The 16,311-nt window shown below is 36.5% G+C and overlaps 1 protein-coding gene across 3 annotated transcripts in view; it reads left to right on the top strand.

Moving 5' to 3' along the window:
* Window positions 1-16,311, top strand: part of SMARCA2 (SWI/SNF related BAF chromatin remodeling complex subunit ATPase 2) — a 159,054-nt gene that overhangs the window by 83,444 nt on the left and 59,299 nt on the right. For all 3 annotated transcript variants that reach the window (XM_069880348.1, XM_069880349.1, XM_069880350.1), the window contains exons 29-31: window positions 4,050-4,267; window positions 15,185-15,290; window positions 16,091-16,192. In XM_069880348.1, coding sequence (XP_069736449.1) covers window positions 4,050-4,267; window positions 15,185-15,290; window positions 16,091-16,192 — 426 coding nt within the window. The remainder of the gene's footprint in view (window positions 1-4,049; window positions 4,268-15,184; window positions 15,291-16,090; window positions 16,193-16,311) is intronic.

Here is a 16,311-nt window from a genome sequence, read left to right as displayed (position 1 = left end):
GCTGAGCACCCCCATTGATTCACTGTGTGACCACACTTGAGTTACCTAATTCTTGTAAAATGAATTTAAAACTAATAGAAGACTCACACAATTGTTGACTTGCAGAAGCTGTAGCTCTTAGTGCTTGTTCTCAACTGAAAGGGTGTTCAGTGCACCTGCTATATTGTGCTCTCAAGAAGAATATATACATAATGTCCTGCTCTTCAAAGGGACAAAGCCATTGCATTTGATCTTTATTTCTTTTTCTGTAGTACTGGTATTGCTGTATCCACGTTCCCTAAGAATGCACACCTCAAACAGCTGTTTTTCTTTATGAAGAGAAAAATGTAATTGCAAGCAGCAATAGGAAGCCATACTGTCTCAGGAGTAGCTTCTACTTACTTTCTGAAAAAGTTACTTTTAAGTGGGTATGGGGAGTGCTTATTTTTGGAGGATGCAGTTTGCTTTCTTTAATCCATGATCAGTATACTCTTTCTTAAAACTAGCTCTTTACCAAGGAAATTGCTTTGTGTGCATGAATCAGGATCCAGCAATAAGATTCAGAAAGGCAGAAAAGTTTTGTCAGTACTGTATTTAACATTAACACACTTCCACTGGCATCTCTGCCGTTCATGAGGTGCCTAACCCTTTGCAATATTTGGTGTTAAATTTTCACAGCTTTCTTTAAAAAAATGAAGTCTCCAAACTTTATTGTGTTGTTCCTGCAAGGGAAGGAAAGTGTTAAATTTTTATTTGTATACTATTTTCCTTGACTCTCTTGCTGTTTACCTCACTAATTGAGAGGCATTTAAGCATGGGCGATGTCTGAGCTATCTTGCACAGCCCAGCATCTGTCAGGAACTGGAGACTTGTGTCCTTACTGTACTGGTAAAGGTTTAGAAGGGCATTCTCTTCAATGTGGCACTTCCACCCTAGGACAGTAAGCTTTTCTAAGATCTCAGTCAGATGGATTAGTTTAATAAATATTTTATTGCTCAAGCACACATGCATGGATCATATGTGTAGAGGTATGCACATTATTATCTCTGCTGATAATAGATTTCTGTGATACAGTTTTAAGCCATCTTTTGAGGCAGCATAAATTACTTATATTTATTTTGAAATACTGCTGTTCATACACAAAATATAAATTTGCTGCTTGAGAAGTAATGCTAGGTGTTATGATAACAACATTTTTGGACTGCTGGTTTTGTCATGCTTGTTTTCAAGTGGTATCACTAAAGTCTTACAGAAAACTGGCCAAGTTTACATTCATGCATATAAATTTTGAAAGCTGAGTATAGAAATTGATGTATATATTACTTACAAAATAGACAGTTTAATATTTGTTTGTAGATCTGTAGTGTGCTAAGTGTTAATTTGATATCTTCTAGTCACTAATATTAAGAGTGTGTATTTGTTAGTTTACTTGGATTTTGTTTTTATTTTTTTGTCTTTACTACATTGCTATATGCAGAATTTAAAAAATCTTCCTTTTGTATTTTCTCTTTGTCTTAATTTTTTTTTCAAAAATACTACCTAACGAAGCAAGAATTTTATGCAGAATTCTAAAATGAGGTGTTAGTAAACTGTGATGACAGCACCTGTTATTTTTTTGGTAGTAGAAAATCTGTCAAGCAAGCAAAAATATAAACATATTTTAGTTAAATGAATACCCAGTTTTCTGAGGGACCACAAAGTGTTACTAAAGTTGACAAAATAATAACTTATCTTGTTTTGTGTTTTTTTATTTCTGGTAATTCAGAATAGGTTTTTAAAATCAGTTTCAATAACCAAAACCTGATCTGTTCATTGCAGAGCAGTAGGAATACGTTTGTTGTAATAAATTCATCTTTAAAATGCATGAAACCTGTTTCAGTTTTAAAATTGCATCAGAAATTATCTAATTGTGCTATTATAATTAAAATGCTAACAAGAACCAGTAGCTGCCCAGCTGAAAATCTGCTTTGAATGCCTAGAATAATACAGGAAGAAGTATGATAAGTAGTTGTCAATATTAAAGCAGGCTGAAGGAGGAAGGCTTCAGGCCTTGTGGTAGGTAGAATGAAACAGCAGATTTGAGTATCCACAATCCTTTCAGTATTAAATTTTCAGTAAAATAAAATTACTTGTATATGAAAACATAGCCTTTCCCCAGCTCTCTTTTTTTTCCTGATCAGCTGATGAAGAGACTAGCAGCTCGCTGCTTTGCTGGCTTGTTAATTTTATCCCCACTAACTGTGATTTCCGATAGCCGGCCTGCTGATAGTGGTAAGGTAAATATCCTTTTTCATTGCCGTCTTGAAGATTCAGTAGAACTACGTCACAGGCATGTGTAGGTGTGTAACACATCAAAAGTCGGTGTTCTCAGTGTTTCAGTGTACAACTGAGTGCTTAAGGAGAGCAGTGACATTAACTGTTGACAGCCTTGCATGCTGTATTTATTACTAGCTTTTCTAGCTTCCAAGAAATGCGGAGAAATTTCCTTTTCTTAATTTTCATTTACTGCAGAGGTTTATAGTGGGTGTCCTGCTTTAGACAAATGAATATTAATGAATCTGTGTGCAGATTATTATTTTTTCCTTCTTTTTTCTTCCTAACTTATCAGATCTCAAGCCTCCTTCATAGTGGATATCCGAATGCTGTGGAAGCATGATGTAAATTGTCTTTTGATTATTAAGGCCTAGTTTCATGCTGTCCCTCAGGATTCTGCATTAGTGCTTGTTCTGTGGATTTGCACATCGGAGGATGCCTAGGAAACAGATTTTGAAATCCCACTGGTGTTTTTAACATGCCAGGTTTTTTTGTGTTGTGCATCAGGTTTTGTTCACAAAACGTTTTTGAAGAGACATTGTACACAATTGAGAAAAATTATTTCTGGGCTATAATCACGCTTTTTATATTGATTGTTATGTTCACATGATCATAAATATTAGCCATGTTTGGTGCTGTGGAGAAATGAAGGTAATTGCCTTACGATTAGAGCTCTTTCAGCTACCAGAAATGTTTGATTAGCATTTGCATGTACTTAAAGCAATATTGAGAGGCAAGAGGGGCAAATATGAACATCAGTTATGTTCTGAGAAAGCTTTAATCAGAGAGCATAGTTTTAAGATTTTTTTCTATTTTTTTTATTTTTCATTTCTGTTCTCTTATGATCCATTATTTTTATTTCTTTTCTTTTGTTGGCTTTCCGGAATCAAGGAAAGTTCAGCTTCTTGCTTTATTACATGGATCTGATAGTGCGTATATATGTTCCCTTTATTTCTAGTTGGGTTTTTTGTAGCGATTTCTTATACTCCTACATAGTGCTGCGGGGTCTGGTTAAAAGCATATATCCAGGTATTTGAAAGTGGTGTTTATTGTTTGTGACTGCATGTGGGATAGGGTTGGTTGTTTTTTCTTTCTTTCTTTGTTTTTTTTTTTGTTTGGTTTTTTTTTGTGCAAGCCGTGTTATGAGTGCTTTTTACAGTAAAACACTTTACTGTCAGTGCTTCTCCCTATGTGTTGGTTGCTATTCTAGCAGAAAAATTTATGTTTTAGAGATAATTTTAATAATTAGGTAATTGGAAGTTCGTTAAGTTATTGGGAAGGGAAGTTGAGTTATTACAGCACAAATATCTTGTGTGTTGTTTGTGTGCACAAAGAACTGTGTGATCTGGCTTTGAGAGTGCAGTTTATACTGTCCTGTTTGAAAACATGTGATATCACAGTCTGTTTTGCATGGAACTACATAAGCCAGAACTGCCACTGACGTGAACAAGCGAATGTTTGTTGTACACTTACTGACACAGTACTGCAGGCCATTATTGTGTATAAAACTGTGAGTTGGTGTGGAATTCAAGGTTCAGATAAACATACATCTGTCTAGATGATAGTGGAATTCTTAGAACAAATCTATGTTTAGTGTCTCTTTGATTGCCAGTAACTCATAAGTAAGCTGAACATTTTGAGCTGAATTATCTGCATCCTGTGGGGTTGTGTTTTTGTTTTTAAATACAGCTTGTTATTTCCCTTTGTGGTATCTCTTTTTTAAAAAAAATCATACTTTTTGAATCCATGGTTGTCAGGCAATTGAAGACGGTAATTTGGAAGAAATGGAAGAGGAGGTCCGGCTTAAAAAACGGAAGAGAAGAAGAAATGTGGATAAAGATTCTGGGAAAGAGGATGGAGAGAAAGCAAAGAAGAGGAGAGGAAGACCTCCTGCAGAGAAATTGTCACCCAATCCGCCCAAACTGACAAAACAAATGAATGCTATAATTGATACTGTGATAAACTACAAAGACAGGTGAGCTTCAAGATATTTTCTTTCTATTGCATGTGTTATTTCCCTCTCTGTTGTTATCTCTCTCTGTGTTTGTAACAGCTTGATTTTTGGTTTTGGTCTTTAGAAGGATTTGCTGACACAACATTTCTGAAAAGTAGTTCCTCTTAGGGCCTGATCATGTAAGTCTCAATCTGCAGAGGGTTTTATAGAGACACCTCTGACGCAAAGTTGTTGAAATAAAAATATAAGAAGTAGGCATAGAGCTGCTTAGAAATTAAGTCATTCTGCTTAGGAGGTGTACTTCACAATTAGCTTGAGTGGAATTTTTCTTCATTTTAGTGGTGCAGTGTGTGTTAAGGTTAATCTTTTCAAATATGTGGCTACAGGTATATTAATACAAGTGTCTACAGGTATATAAATACAAGTGAACATACATCTCACCATGACCTGAAGGACTGTTCAATAAATGTAGGGCTCATATCATGAGCCTCTGAGCTGCCAAAGGAAGAACTGTAGAAATACTGGACATAATATGTTGTCTGCAGCTGAGATGGGAGCCTGTTTGTCAAGAAAACTCTGTTTTCAGTATAACAAAATGCTAAATAGCAAAAAACCCCACCAAACTTATCATCTGAAATGTCATTTGAAGACTTCTGTTTTTCAGGTTTTCGAACTGAAAATCATCTATGCTTCATGAGGAAGAAATTGAGAATTAGTTAATAGTATCTTTGAATCGGACTTGTTTGAGAAAGTTGTATTTTTAAACTCAACTTCTCTTTGCCAAAAATTAGTAAAGCCTTCTTGTGTACTTATCCTTTAAAATGCGTACAAAGAAAAACAAGAAGTACTTGCATTAGGTGACCTGCCAAAGTGTAGCAATGTAATTTTTGCATGTAAACCAGCTTTCAGTCTGTGACTTAAAATAACATGGTTCACTTCATTTTTTTGCAGCTGCTGTCCTGGATCTGCCTGTACAGGGTTAACTTGGGCAGTATCCGTTAAAGATGTGATGCCTTTCTGTTTTGGCACTTAACTGTCGAAATGAAGCATTCTGTGATCTGTGATCTCTCTCAAATACATAATCAAAAAGCTTATTCCATTAGAACAGGATTGACAGCAATGAACATGATGAGGAAGAAGCTACAGACTCAGTGTATTCAGCTTGCTATGACTCTCAGCTAAGAGAATAGATGAGAGGGGGAAGTGTTTAAAGTTCAGGTACTCCAGTCAGGCCTTCAAGGAGGCATCTCTTCTTTTTGGATCATTGGCCTTGAGCCTTCTGAAGCCAAGTACATCTAATCATGGTGCCTACTTTTCATTTTTAAAATAGCAAGCAATGTTTCTTCTGCTATCCCCCATAGGAGATAGCTACTGTTAATAACTGATACTTACTGGGGAAGTTAAAAGATTTTTATCTGCCACTTATGCCCCAGGAAGTCCATATCTGATCTCTGTCAAACAAGTTAACCACTGTGCTATTATGTAGTGACAGAGCAAAATATTTCCTCTCCCAGTAGACCACATATATGCAAGTCAGAGCTAGTTAACACTTTAAAAGTATATGGAGCTCTATACTGTAGGAATTAAAAGTGTGTGTTAAGCTGAGTGCTTCAGTGTGATGAGCTATGCAGAAGACTTAAAAGTTCCTTTATTCTGATTTTTTTTATGGGCATCAAACCACATAGTCCTGTGAAAGTAGAGACAGAACAGAATTGCAAATTTAGGCATCAGGAGGCTTTAGTATCTTAAAATCTTTGTGGCTGAGGTTGTCCTGGAGTTCAGTGAAAATTTTCAGGATCTGCACCAATAGAATTAAGTGAGGTTGCAACCTTTCAGCTTTGTTGGGATTTCGTGTTTGTTCAGCCCTGGGCTTTTGTGTGCATGAAAGGAATTGGGCAAGTATACAGGGACAGGTTAATTGAAAGAAAAGTAGGCCATGAGCTTCATCTGGGAAAAAGAAGTTTTTCATGTATTTAATGCTTGAATGCTTAAAATCATCTTTGTCTTTAGCTTAAATTTGCAGTGCTAACAGATGTTTTACCTCCACTTTGTGGAAGTCCAGAGGGCTAATCCAGATCATGGAGAGGTGATAGCGTACTAGAGGTGGTCAGGTGATAACCAAGCAAAATCTTACTGACTATGGCCAGAGCTACTTTGTCAAAACCAATTCTACAATCTTCAGTAGTAAGCTTTGTTACAGTTAATAAGCCAGCGGGCAAAAATAAAAAAAAAATCAAGAGAATGCATTGTTAAACTAAGAAACCTATGTGCTTTATCTCACGCCTCTCTTTGCTTTTGAGGAGCACTCCTTGCCAGTGCAGAAGCACTTCTCTGTTCTTACTAAAATACTTCTTTCTAAAAAAAAAACCCAAACCGAACCAGAACATTTTTCCATGCTGCTCACAGAAGTCTGGAGTACCAGGCTGCTTTTGTGTGGCAATTCTGTATAATGTTGATGCAGGGCAAATGCTTTCTTAACTGTATTGTATTTGACTTCTGTTGCAGGCACTTGAACAATCCTTTCCTTCCTTATTGAAAAAGCATCCAACAAAATAGGCTTTACTGCCTATGTCTGAGAAAGCTAGAAGCTACAATAATACAAGCACTAAGGTCTAATAAACTGAAGTTTGAGCTAAGCAGTTATTATATGGAGGTCAAAATAAGACTAAACAGACAAATTGGCAACATTTGAGGTAAATGTTCAGTGCAGAAAAATGCAGCATATGATTTCTTTGAAAAGGAAATTCAGAGGTAGATATCCAGTGCCTTGGAAATCCCTCTTAAAGAACTCCATGCAAGACAGTGGAAGGTAGTACTGAGGTGAATTTACTGTTTATCTCTGTCATGTCCCCTATGCAAATTCAAGCTTTTTCTTTAGATTTTCCTCCTTTATGCTGTACTGTGTAGTAACTCTCATATTTCCTTTTATTCACATTCCAGCATGATACTGATTTTAGTAAAACATTCCATTAATGACAAATTTAATAGTTCTTACAAAGATACTTATAGCTACAAGATGAGTTTCTTTGGATCTTTGTAGAGAACTAGGAACACACTCAAGGAGAGAAACTCTCAGAATTTATGCTGAGATTTGACTTGACAAGCAGCCTAACTGCATTAGCATCCTGAAATCCTCAAAACTGGACTGTCTACAGTGTAATACAGGAAATAGTAAAAAAGGAGAAAAAAGGACGGAGGTGTGAGGGATTGTGAAAATGTTCAACTCTGACTGTTTGGATTCTTTTGATGCGAGAGCTATTGAAGTCAAGTTGACAATACATACTTCTTGCAGGCTGCTGTGCTTTGGATTCCAGCACTGGCTGATGTGCTTTATGCTTTTCATTATGTTGATAGGCATTTCTGTTTCATATCTTTGTATTTGTCTTTGTTAATCCTGAAACAAATACTAGTAACTCAATTTGAAGAATTGTAGGATAAGTGCTCGATATAGTCGAGAAGTAAAAATGCTTGTTGAATTCATCGCTACCTTTTAAACAATGCTTGTGCTGTTATTACTGAGCTTTAAGTATCAAACCATGTAACGTGTTGCCAACTGTAGATGCAGAGCAGTGCCATATGTACAGATCAGTAGGACAGATTTTTTCTATTCTACATTGCTTTCCCATCATAGATGATGCTGAGGTAATCTAGGTGTCATCTTTAATGGCTTAGAATGGAGAATAAATATGTAGTGAAGCAGACATGAGGTAGAAAAAACGATTGGAATCCTCTGACTTCTAGTCGCCTAATCTAGTGGAAGTTGTCCTTGCCCTGCCACTACAGGGAAGTTGTAGTAGGTTATCTTCAAAGGTCCCTTCAGACTCAAACCATTCCGTGAATCTATAATGTTGGTAAATCATTTGTTAGGTTACCACAGGAAAATTATGAGCTATTATGAAAGAAAGAGGAGATCTAATGAGTAAGCCCTCTAATCTGAGTGAAAACAAGGAAAAAGATCTAACTGAAGGCACTATTAAAGAAGGAACTATCAAGCTGGAAAAAAAGTGGATGTTCTTGAAGAATTGATGTTGGCATATATTATGATGTGATAAAATGAGAAGCGTCCTAGCCAAAATGTAAAGTTCTAAATTATCGGCTTTGAGATGGTATTCATGGAGGACTGAAGACAGTTAAGTGTGGAGTAGAACTGACGTGAAATATAGTACTTTGGACTTGATTATGAAGTTCTTACAGACTAAAAATGGGAAACTTCTCCTTAAGTTGGAAGCTCATCGTGTGGAAATGACAGAAAAAGAATGACCTGGGCAAAGGAATTATTGATCAAAGTTAACTACAAGCCATCACTATTGCCCAGCCATGACAAAAAAAAAAAAGCCCAGGAGTCTGGTGCTGACGCTATTGCCTGTGTGGATAAGGAAATACTCATTATATGTGTACTCATGTGCCGTTATATGTGATACCATTAATGCTTCTGAGTTGCTGTATACTTTTCCATTCAGGAAAGATTAGTTTACACTGAGACAAGCATAAATAATTATTTCAATGACAAATAGCATGGGAGAGTGTAGCAAGAGGAAGCAGGTTCATTTGTTCGTGCGAACACAGCTCAATCTGAGAGGAAATGATTGCTCTCAGTAAATTCACCTGGGAAAGAAGAGAAGCATAAACACAGAAAGGGTGTAGAAGTGTGTAAAAATACAGGATGGTGATCACAAGGTTATATGAGTGTAAACATTAATACATTCAGGTTGCTAGCTAAGGGTTCTGGAACATTTCCATAGGGAATAGTGGGGCAGAAATACCTAGATATGATTATTTTCAATACCAAGACCCTAGGTTCAAAGACTTGGAAATGAATTTCCAGTTACATAGTTGATCCTCATTTTCTGCTGTAAAGCACATGTATCACCTTTGCAGACTCCATTCACCGTGACACATTTTAATCTGGGATTTTTTGCAATTATTTATTAAACTGAGATTTAGGTGCCTTTGCAGGCTTGTATCTTGATCTAATCTTACCATCTAAGAAACTTATTTAGAAGAAAGTGTATTGAAAGACATCAGTCCAGTATTATTGTCGCACTTTGCTCCAACTCTGATTCTTTTAGCCTGTTTTCCCTTTCCTCTAAAATTAGGAATGCTCACAGAAGTGGATACTCATTGAATTATATCACTTATATTACAGATATGTAATATGTATACTATGTTTTCAGAAAGCAAAATTAGTTTATATGTACAGTTCAAATGCTTTTTAGCCTTTTGAAAGGAATGATTTTACTAGAGATGGATGTTCTTTTTTTAGAATAAGGAATTTGTATGCCAGATTTGAGCTCCGGATGATGCATATGCATGTTGCGAAGTCAGACTTACTACCCAAACTTTATTTTAGATCTTCTGACGATTTTCCTTTACATTTTATTTCAGGGGAAGGAAAGCTGTAAGTGTAGCTTCCCTTTCCTGATTGTTAAAATTAAGTGGAGAAAAAGGAATGATATGTCATACCTTAGAGTCCTTCAGCTTCCCTACAAATCCACTATTCCTTTCTGCGCTGCATCAAGAGTTTGATGTTTTCTGTCTAGGTGCCAGTTCAATGCTACTGCTGATTGGCATTAGCTTTGTTTAGATAATAGCTGAATTCAAGAGTCCCAGGATGCTGATAGCTTTATTACTTACAGAGGTCTTCATCTACCTAGTCTCTTTTCTGTTTGTGAGACTTGAAAGTGAGGACTTGCACCGTGCGTACCATTTATCTTCACAAAGCCTCCTCCCTATAGCAGGTAGCTGTTGACCACATTTTAATAAAGCTGGTAAGAAAATTGCAAGGCAGGGTTGTGGTGCCCTATCAATGTTTCCTGGTAGGCTTCTGATGTCTGATGTCTCTGGTGCTTAGCATTTTGATCACTGCATCATTAAAGCCAAAGTGTTTAAATTCGTGCCCAGAGAGAGTATTTCTTTCTGTATGTGAAATGGATTTGATTCAGACTATTTCCAGCTATTTCCTCTAGTTGCCAGATTTTAACTGTTCTAAAATGGTGAGTAATGTAATTAGCCATTACTAATCTAACTAGTAATTATTTATGCCAACTAGTACTCTTCCAAACATGCAAAGCAAATAATTCTTATTTATAGCCCAGCCAAAGTTATGCAGTACATAACTACATGTCAAACACAGGTATTATATTTTTAAGTATTTTTACGCATTGTCATTTTGATGGTGGGGACAAGCCCACCAGGTATTACTGCAATTAGTGCCAAAAAGGAAGAAGTATTAAATATGTTTAACCAGAATAAATCATCTCCCTGCATAGCTGGATTCCTGATGGCGGTTGTTAAATACAGAGGAACCACTATGTAAGACAAGAGGACAGGAAGGAATGGCCTCAGGCTCCACCAGGGGAGGTCCAGGCTGGACATCAGAAAAAAATGTTTTCACTGCAAGGGTCATTGGGCACTGGAACAGGTTGTCCAGGGAGGTGGTTGAGTCACCATCGCAGGAGGTATTTAAAAGACAGGTGGATGAGGTGCTGAGGGGCATGGTTTAGTGTTTGATAGGAATGGTTGGACTCGATGATCCGGTGGGTCTTTCCAACCTAGTGATTCTGCAGGTTCTTTTAATTCTTATCCCCCACACATGATTTTTTTTTAAAGAGCATCTTTGTGAGTTGCATTTGATTATGAGCTGTAATTTGCATGCCGTGGTTCTGGTTGTGAGCAGCCTTACTGGGGCAAGCATGCACAACACTCATTCTACCCACTCTTAAGTTGATTTTCAGTATTTATTAAATTGTGGTGCCAGAAATATAAGAACATCTTGCTTTTTCAGCTTCATAGTTGTTTTTCCATTTGATTCCAAAGGAGAAAGTCTGCTAGTAGGGCTTTTGACAGGTCAGTGGTGGCTTTCTTTTGGCCACATACTGCTAAGGAAAAGAAATGGAAACTGCATACAAGTGAGGCATAATTGTTCCTGCATTTCATTTCACTGTAGATAATACTTACTAAATGGGTGGAAATATATGCTTGTATGCACTTTGTAAGCAGTTTGACACAAATGAGAGGAAATAAGAAACTGATCACAAATGTTTTTCCAAGCAAAAATATTTTTAAAAGGAATAGTATTTCTTAATGCTTTTTAATTTGCTCAGCATGGTACTATTTTGTATGCAAGCACACATAGCACTAGCATGTTGAGCTGATGCAGGAGCAATGAACTGTCACTCACAGTTCTTTTGCAGTCGAGTCTTCTAATTTATTCTGGTCCTTCTTCCCTTCAGCACGTATCGTGCTAGTTGCTAGGCAACCAGAAGTGATTTTTTACTGCGCATGATCTTTACGTGGTAGTTGTGGTTATTGTTTTCTAATCACAGAAGTGGGGACAGGGATTAAAATCAGAATTGCATTAATAATTACTAATTTTCTCTTGCTGTATCCATGACGCAGCCATTTAAGGTTGTGTAAGAAAAGGTCACATTAATTTACAGTATACATGAATATACAAAGGGAGCAGAAGATGGTATTTCTTTATGAGAGGAGGTTCTACAAAAATGATAGAATAAGCTATTCTTGATCTGAGGAAGCAAAATCCGGCACTAGTCTTCTGTCTGTTGTATGTTTCATGCCCTTAATGCTTTCTTTTTCATGGCCTTAAATGATTGTCAGTAATTATATCAAGGAAAAGCTTGAAGGTTTTCTATGGCATTCTTAGTTTAGAAGAATGTGTGAACAAAGCAGTTGACTAGATTTATATCTGAAGAATAGAATATTGCTTTTAAATAGTTTACTGCTGTTATATTTTCAATATAAAATAAAATTATATATATAGATATAAAAAATACAAATATATATAGCCATGGCATAATACTCTCTATAATCATTAGGAGATTTTTTTAATAGGACAAATATGCTAAACATGTTTTAAAATTCGATCAGCATTAGGTTATTAGTAGCTATTTCCTATAAACTTAGATCGTTCTTTTTGTTCTTGGAGTCTGAAATGTAGTTGAAGCAACACCAGCATCAGTGCTTTAATAGTTTTTCTCAAAAAGACATTTCTGTTTAAAGAAAGCTGCTGAAGTTTAAAAAACACAGCAGTCGTAACTCAGTCGCTTTGCATAGCAAATCCAGACTCATACCACACAAAGTTTTGAAAGCAACTTTTCACACTTTTTAAAGGATTAGTTTACATCGATATTGCATGTTAGTATATTGCACAAATTTATTGAAATGACTTTATCAAGTTTGTGAAGTCAAGCACACTCTAAGAAACGATGTAACAGAAAAAGGTGAAAATCTAACGTGGTGGCCTCCAGAAGGTACGTTACAGTATGTTGTGCAGTGGTGTGACAGTGTACTGCTTTGCTTTGCTTTTCCACGGCACCAGTGCCTTTCAAATACAAGGTGGACACTGTTCACTTAATGAATGACTGAATTCCCTGAGGCTTCTTTATAATACTTACAAAGAATCTAAATATTTTGCAGATCTGGAACTTTTTTTACAATATTTTATTCTTATTTTACAAATGAGGAATAGAAATGGAAGTTTCAAGACATCATTTAGGCACCAGAGATCTGATTTCTCTGTAGACTCAGAATTTCATTGATCTCAGTTGCATTTGTGAATGCGCAACACTTCTCTTTATTAACAACAGAAAATATACAGTCCTCAATTTGCAAAGAAGTAGAAATGTGTTAATTTAGCCAGTTGTGTAGTGTGTACTTGATGCATTGCTTTTCCTTGTATTGTTGGCAGTTTGTCTTTGAGAGGGCAGTCTGTGGCCTGACGTGGTCGCTGACATAGATCATGAGCAAGATTGTTAACTTTAAATTCATAGAATCATAGAATTGTAGAATCATAGAACAACCAGGTTGGAAGAGACCCACCGGATCATTGAGTCAACCATTCCTATTCATAGTATAAATACCTCCCGCTGTGACAGGGGAAGCATAAAAGGAATGAATTTGTGTCTCTGATGTGAATCGGTATCAAAAGGAGGTCCAGTGGCCTGAGTTGGACAATTACTTGCTGACGAGAGAAAACCTAAGACTTAGAATGACAATTATCTGGTCATTTTATGATTTTTTTCTACTTCAGTAGCAGAGTGCTTCCTAAATAAATTAGATCTGTTGGGTAAAGTTACTAGTAACTGCCTGCAGCGTGAGGTGCAGGTTGTCAGTCAGACGTATCTACCCCAACAGTTGAATGCGGCAGATTTTTCTCTCAGCTTTCCTGGTGGAGATGCACAGTACTCTGCCTTGTCTCACTGTGTAGCAGCAGCATACAGAAATACAGTTGTGCATGTGCCGTGATCTTGCAGTCCTCTAGGAGGCAGCCAGGCAGTTACTGCAGAGCAGGCAAGAGAAATGGCTTCTGCTGCTACAAGTCAGACAAAAATTGTCAGGAGGAGACAGAGGCTTTTGGTTTCTAGGTTTGTATTGGATGGAAGAATACTCTAGCTGCTAGTTGGTGCCCAGGACATTGATTGAACAACACTGATTAGCAGGCTGCAATTAGAACCTTTACATTATTGTCCTCTTAGATGCAAAATACATAAAGAGCAGCAGAGTCCCAGGACTAAACTGAGAGCAATGGGAAATCTTGGATTAGGTGAACAACAGCTAATCAGGAAATGAGGAAACTCTGTTTATTCCTACTTGTTCATTGGTTTAACAGGTCTATAAGTAAAATGGTGTCTCCTCAGGTTCTGATGCTGTTTGAGGCATTAATACCTAAGCCATGTTTAGTATACATGCCTTTCATAAAGGGCAGAGCTGTTCTGTGCTTTTTTATCATCCTTATCCTACATGGCAGAATAGGTTCAGTTAACCTTTGAGTCAGTATTAGTTTAATGTGTCTGATAGGACTCCACACTACAGTGGAAAGTAACTGCAAGAGAGAAGGTGAGGTGTAGACGAGAACTTGGCAGCCTTCCTGCCCAACTGCTGTGAAAGTCTGGTATCCCCAAGTTACCATCTGAAGGTGCAAATGAGAAAACAGGGTGTTTTTGGAGTAGATGTGAAAGAAGGAAGCATGTGAACGTGGGCTGGGAAGTGCTATGAATGCTATGTGCAGTGAATTACAGTTTCTTTCAGCAGTGCTTTTTTTCTGCTATTTTGTGAAAAAAGTAACGTGCACACAGGAAAAAAAAATACTAAGCCCATAAGTACCATCAACACATTTCCTTTCCAGGTAACCTAATTTTTTGGGAAGCCACAAATAAGATTTAAAAAACCCGTCAATTTGGAAGTGTTAAAATAGCTATTAATAGAGAATGAACAATATGAAATCTGGAAGTCTTAGAACTGTGCACCTGTAAGTGATAGGCAATGTTCCTAGCGTATGAAAGGTTTCTAGGTAACCAATCACTTTATTTCAGATGACTGAAAAAGTACAGATGGCAGTGGTGATTTTTGATACAGTTATAATAGTCTTCCTTAGAAACCTAACAGTCATTAGTGGAAGTTAGGAATTTTTTTTTGTTGTAACATCTATTCAATCTGATAGCAATCGGCATCTGGTATAATGGAAATTGGCATGAACAAGTAGTTTGAAATGATGTGGAGTTACAAAACAACTATGAAAAGACCAAGAAGAAGATACAGTGATAGGAGAGATGCTTACTAAAATTTCTAGAATGAAACTGAGAAAAGGATAAAACTGTACTCAGCAAACCACTATGGAATTCAGGTTCAAATCTAATCTGGATACCTACCTCTTCAGTAGAGCCTTCTGCACATATGGTCTTATAGTAATGGTGGTATGTTAGAACAACAGCACAAAGGATATGTTTTAAATTGCAAATGAATTATCTGTACCAAACTTAAAAAACAGAGCAGGGTTTAATTTTTAATTCTTTGAAAGAAAAAATTGGTTTTTTATTTTTTCATTTCTGTTTTTCCTTATGATTATATTGTATACGTCTATAGTTTCTCATGAGAAAGTTGTAGTAATTCTTTGCGTTATGGGTTTGTTTTTCTCAACAGTTCAGGACGGCAGCTAAGTGAGGTCTTCATTCAGCTTCCATCTAGGAAAGAATTACCAGAGTATTATGAACTGATTAGGAAACCAGTGGATTTTAAAAAGATAAAGGTAAGAACCCTTTTTGGAAGTGGAGATTCCTTCATTTTTTTTTTGTTACAAAGAAGGGTTTGCATGAAGTTGTATTTTAAATTACAACAACGTGAGTATTACATGTACCTGTATTTGTGGTTTAGATTTTAAATGTTGTTACACACCTTGTTAGGAATTTTGTTGGGTGTGTATTGCAATGTATCACTATACTTGCAAAGTCAAATCAAAATGTAGCACTGTGACATGAATGACACTTTCAGAGCTGACATCTCACTGTCTTTTTTTACAAAGACCTAATTGTGAATCTATAAGCACATCTTTGGCAAACAAACAGTGTTTGCAAAGGTTTAATGGTTTTAGGGGAATATAGTCATTCCTAAACTAGCATCACGTCTTGGAACAGCCAGGTCAGATCCAAACACAGTTTGGCAAATGAGGTTTAGACATCTTATTGCATATTAGGTGATGTCATAACTCTATGATTTCGTTCACGTCATAGCTTATTTTGTTTCTGTTCTAGAAAAGCGGACTGGAACTCCTTTCACCACAAGAACACCATTTCTGTTTCTTTTACTTTCTGTTACTTTTTACTCTATTACCTGGTGCATTTTTTTGAGTATTGTGTTAAGAATACATTTTAAGACTATTTTTTAATTTTTTTTAAATGGATGCTTTTCTTGTTGCTTAGGTAAAATTTTTAAAGAGAAAGCTTTTAATGTGTTGAAAACAAGTATTAACTCATTGTCCTATTTGCTGTTTTTTCTTTCTGCACCACTGCCTCTCCAAACTTCTCGTCATTTGCTCAACCAATGCAACAGGAAAGAATTCGCAACCACAAGTATCGGAGTCTTGGAGACTTGGAGAAAGATGTCATGTTGCTGTGTCACAATGCTCAGACATTCAATTTGGAGGGATCACAGGTCTAAATGAACGACTTTGTGTTAAACATACAGATTGCTCCTACCTAATGTTTTCAGTGTCTGCGAATGATTGTATTATATATAAAACCCCTGTATTTTAAGTCTTACTTTGAATAGAG

This window comes from Phaenicophaeus curvirostris, chromosome Z, assembly GCF_032191515.1.
Source record: "Phaenicophaeus curvirostris isolate KB17595 chromosome Z, BPBGC_Pcur_1.0, whole genome shotgun sequence".
NCBI lineage: Eukaryota > Metazoa > Chordata > Aves > Cuculiformes > Cuculidae > Phaenicophaeus > Phaenicophaeus curvirostris.
This window is presented reverse-complemented; position numbering and strand designations above follow the sequence as displayed.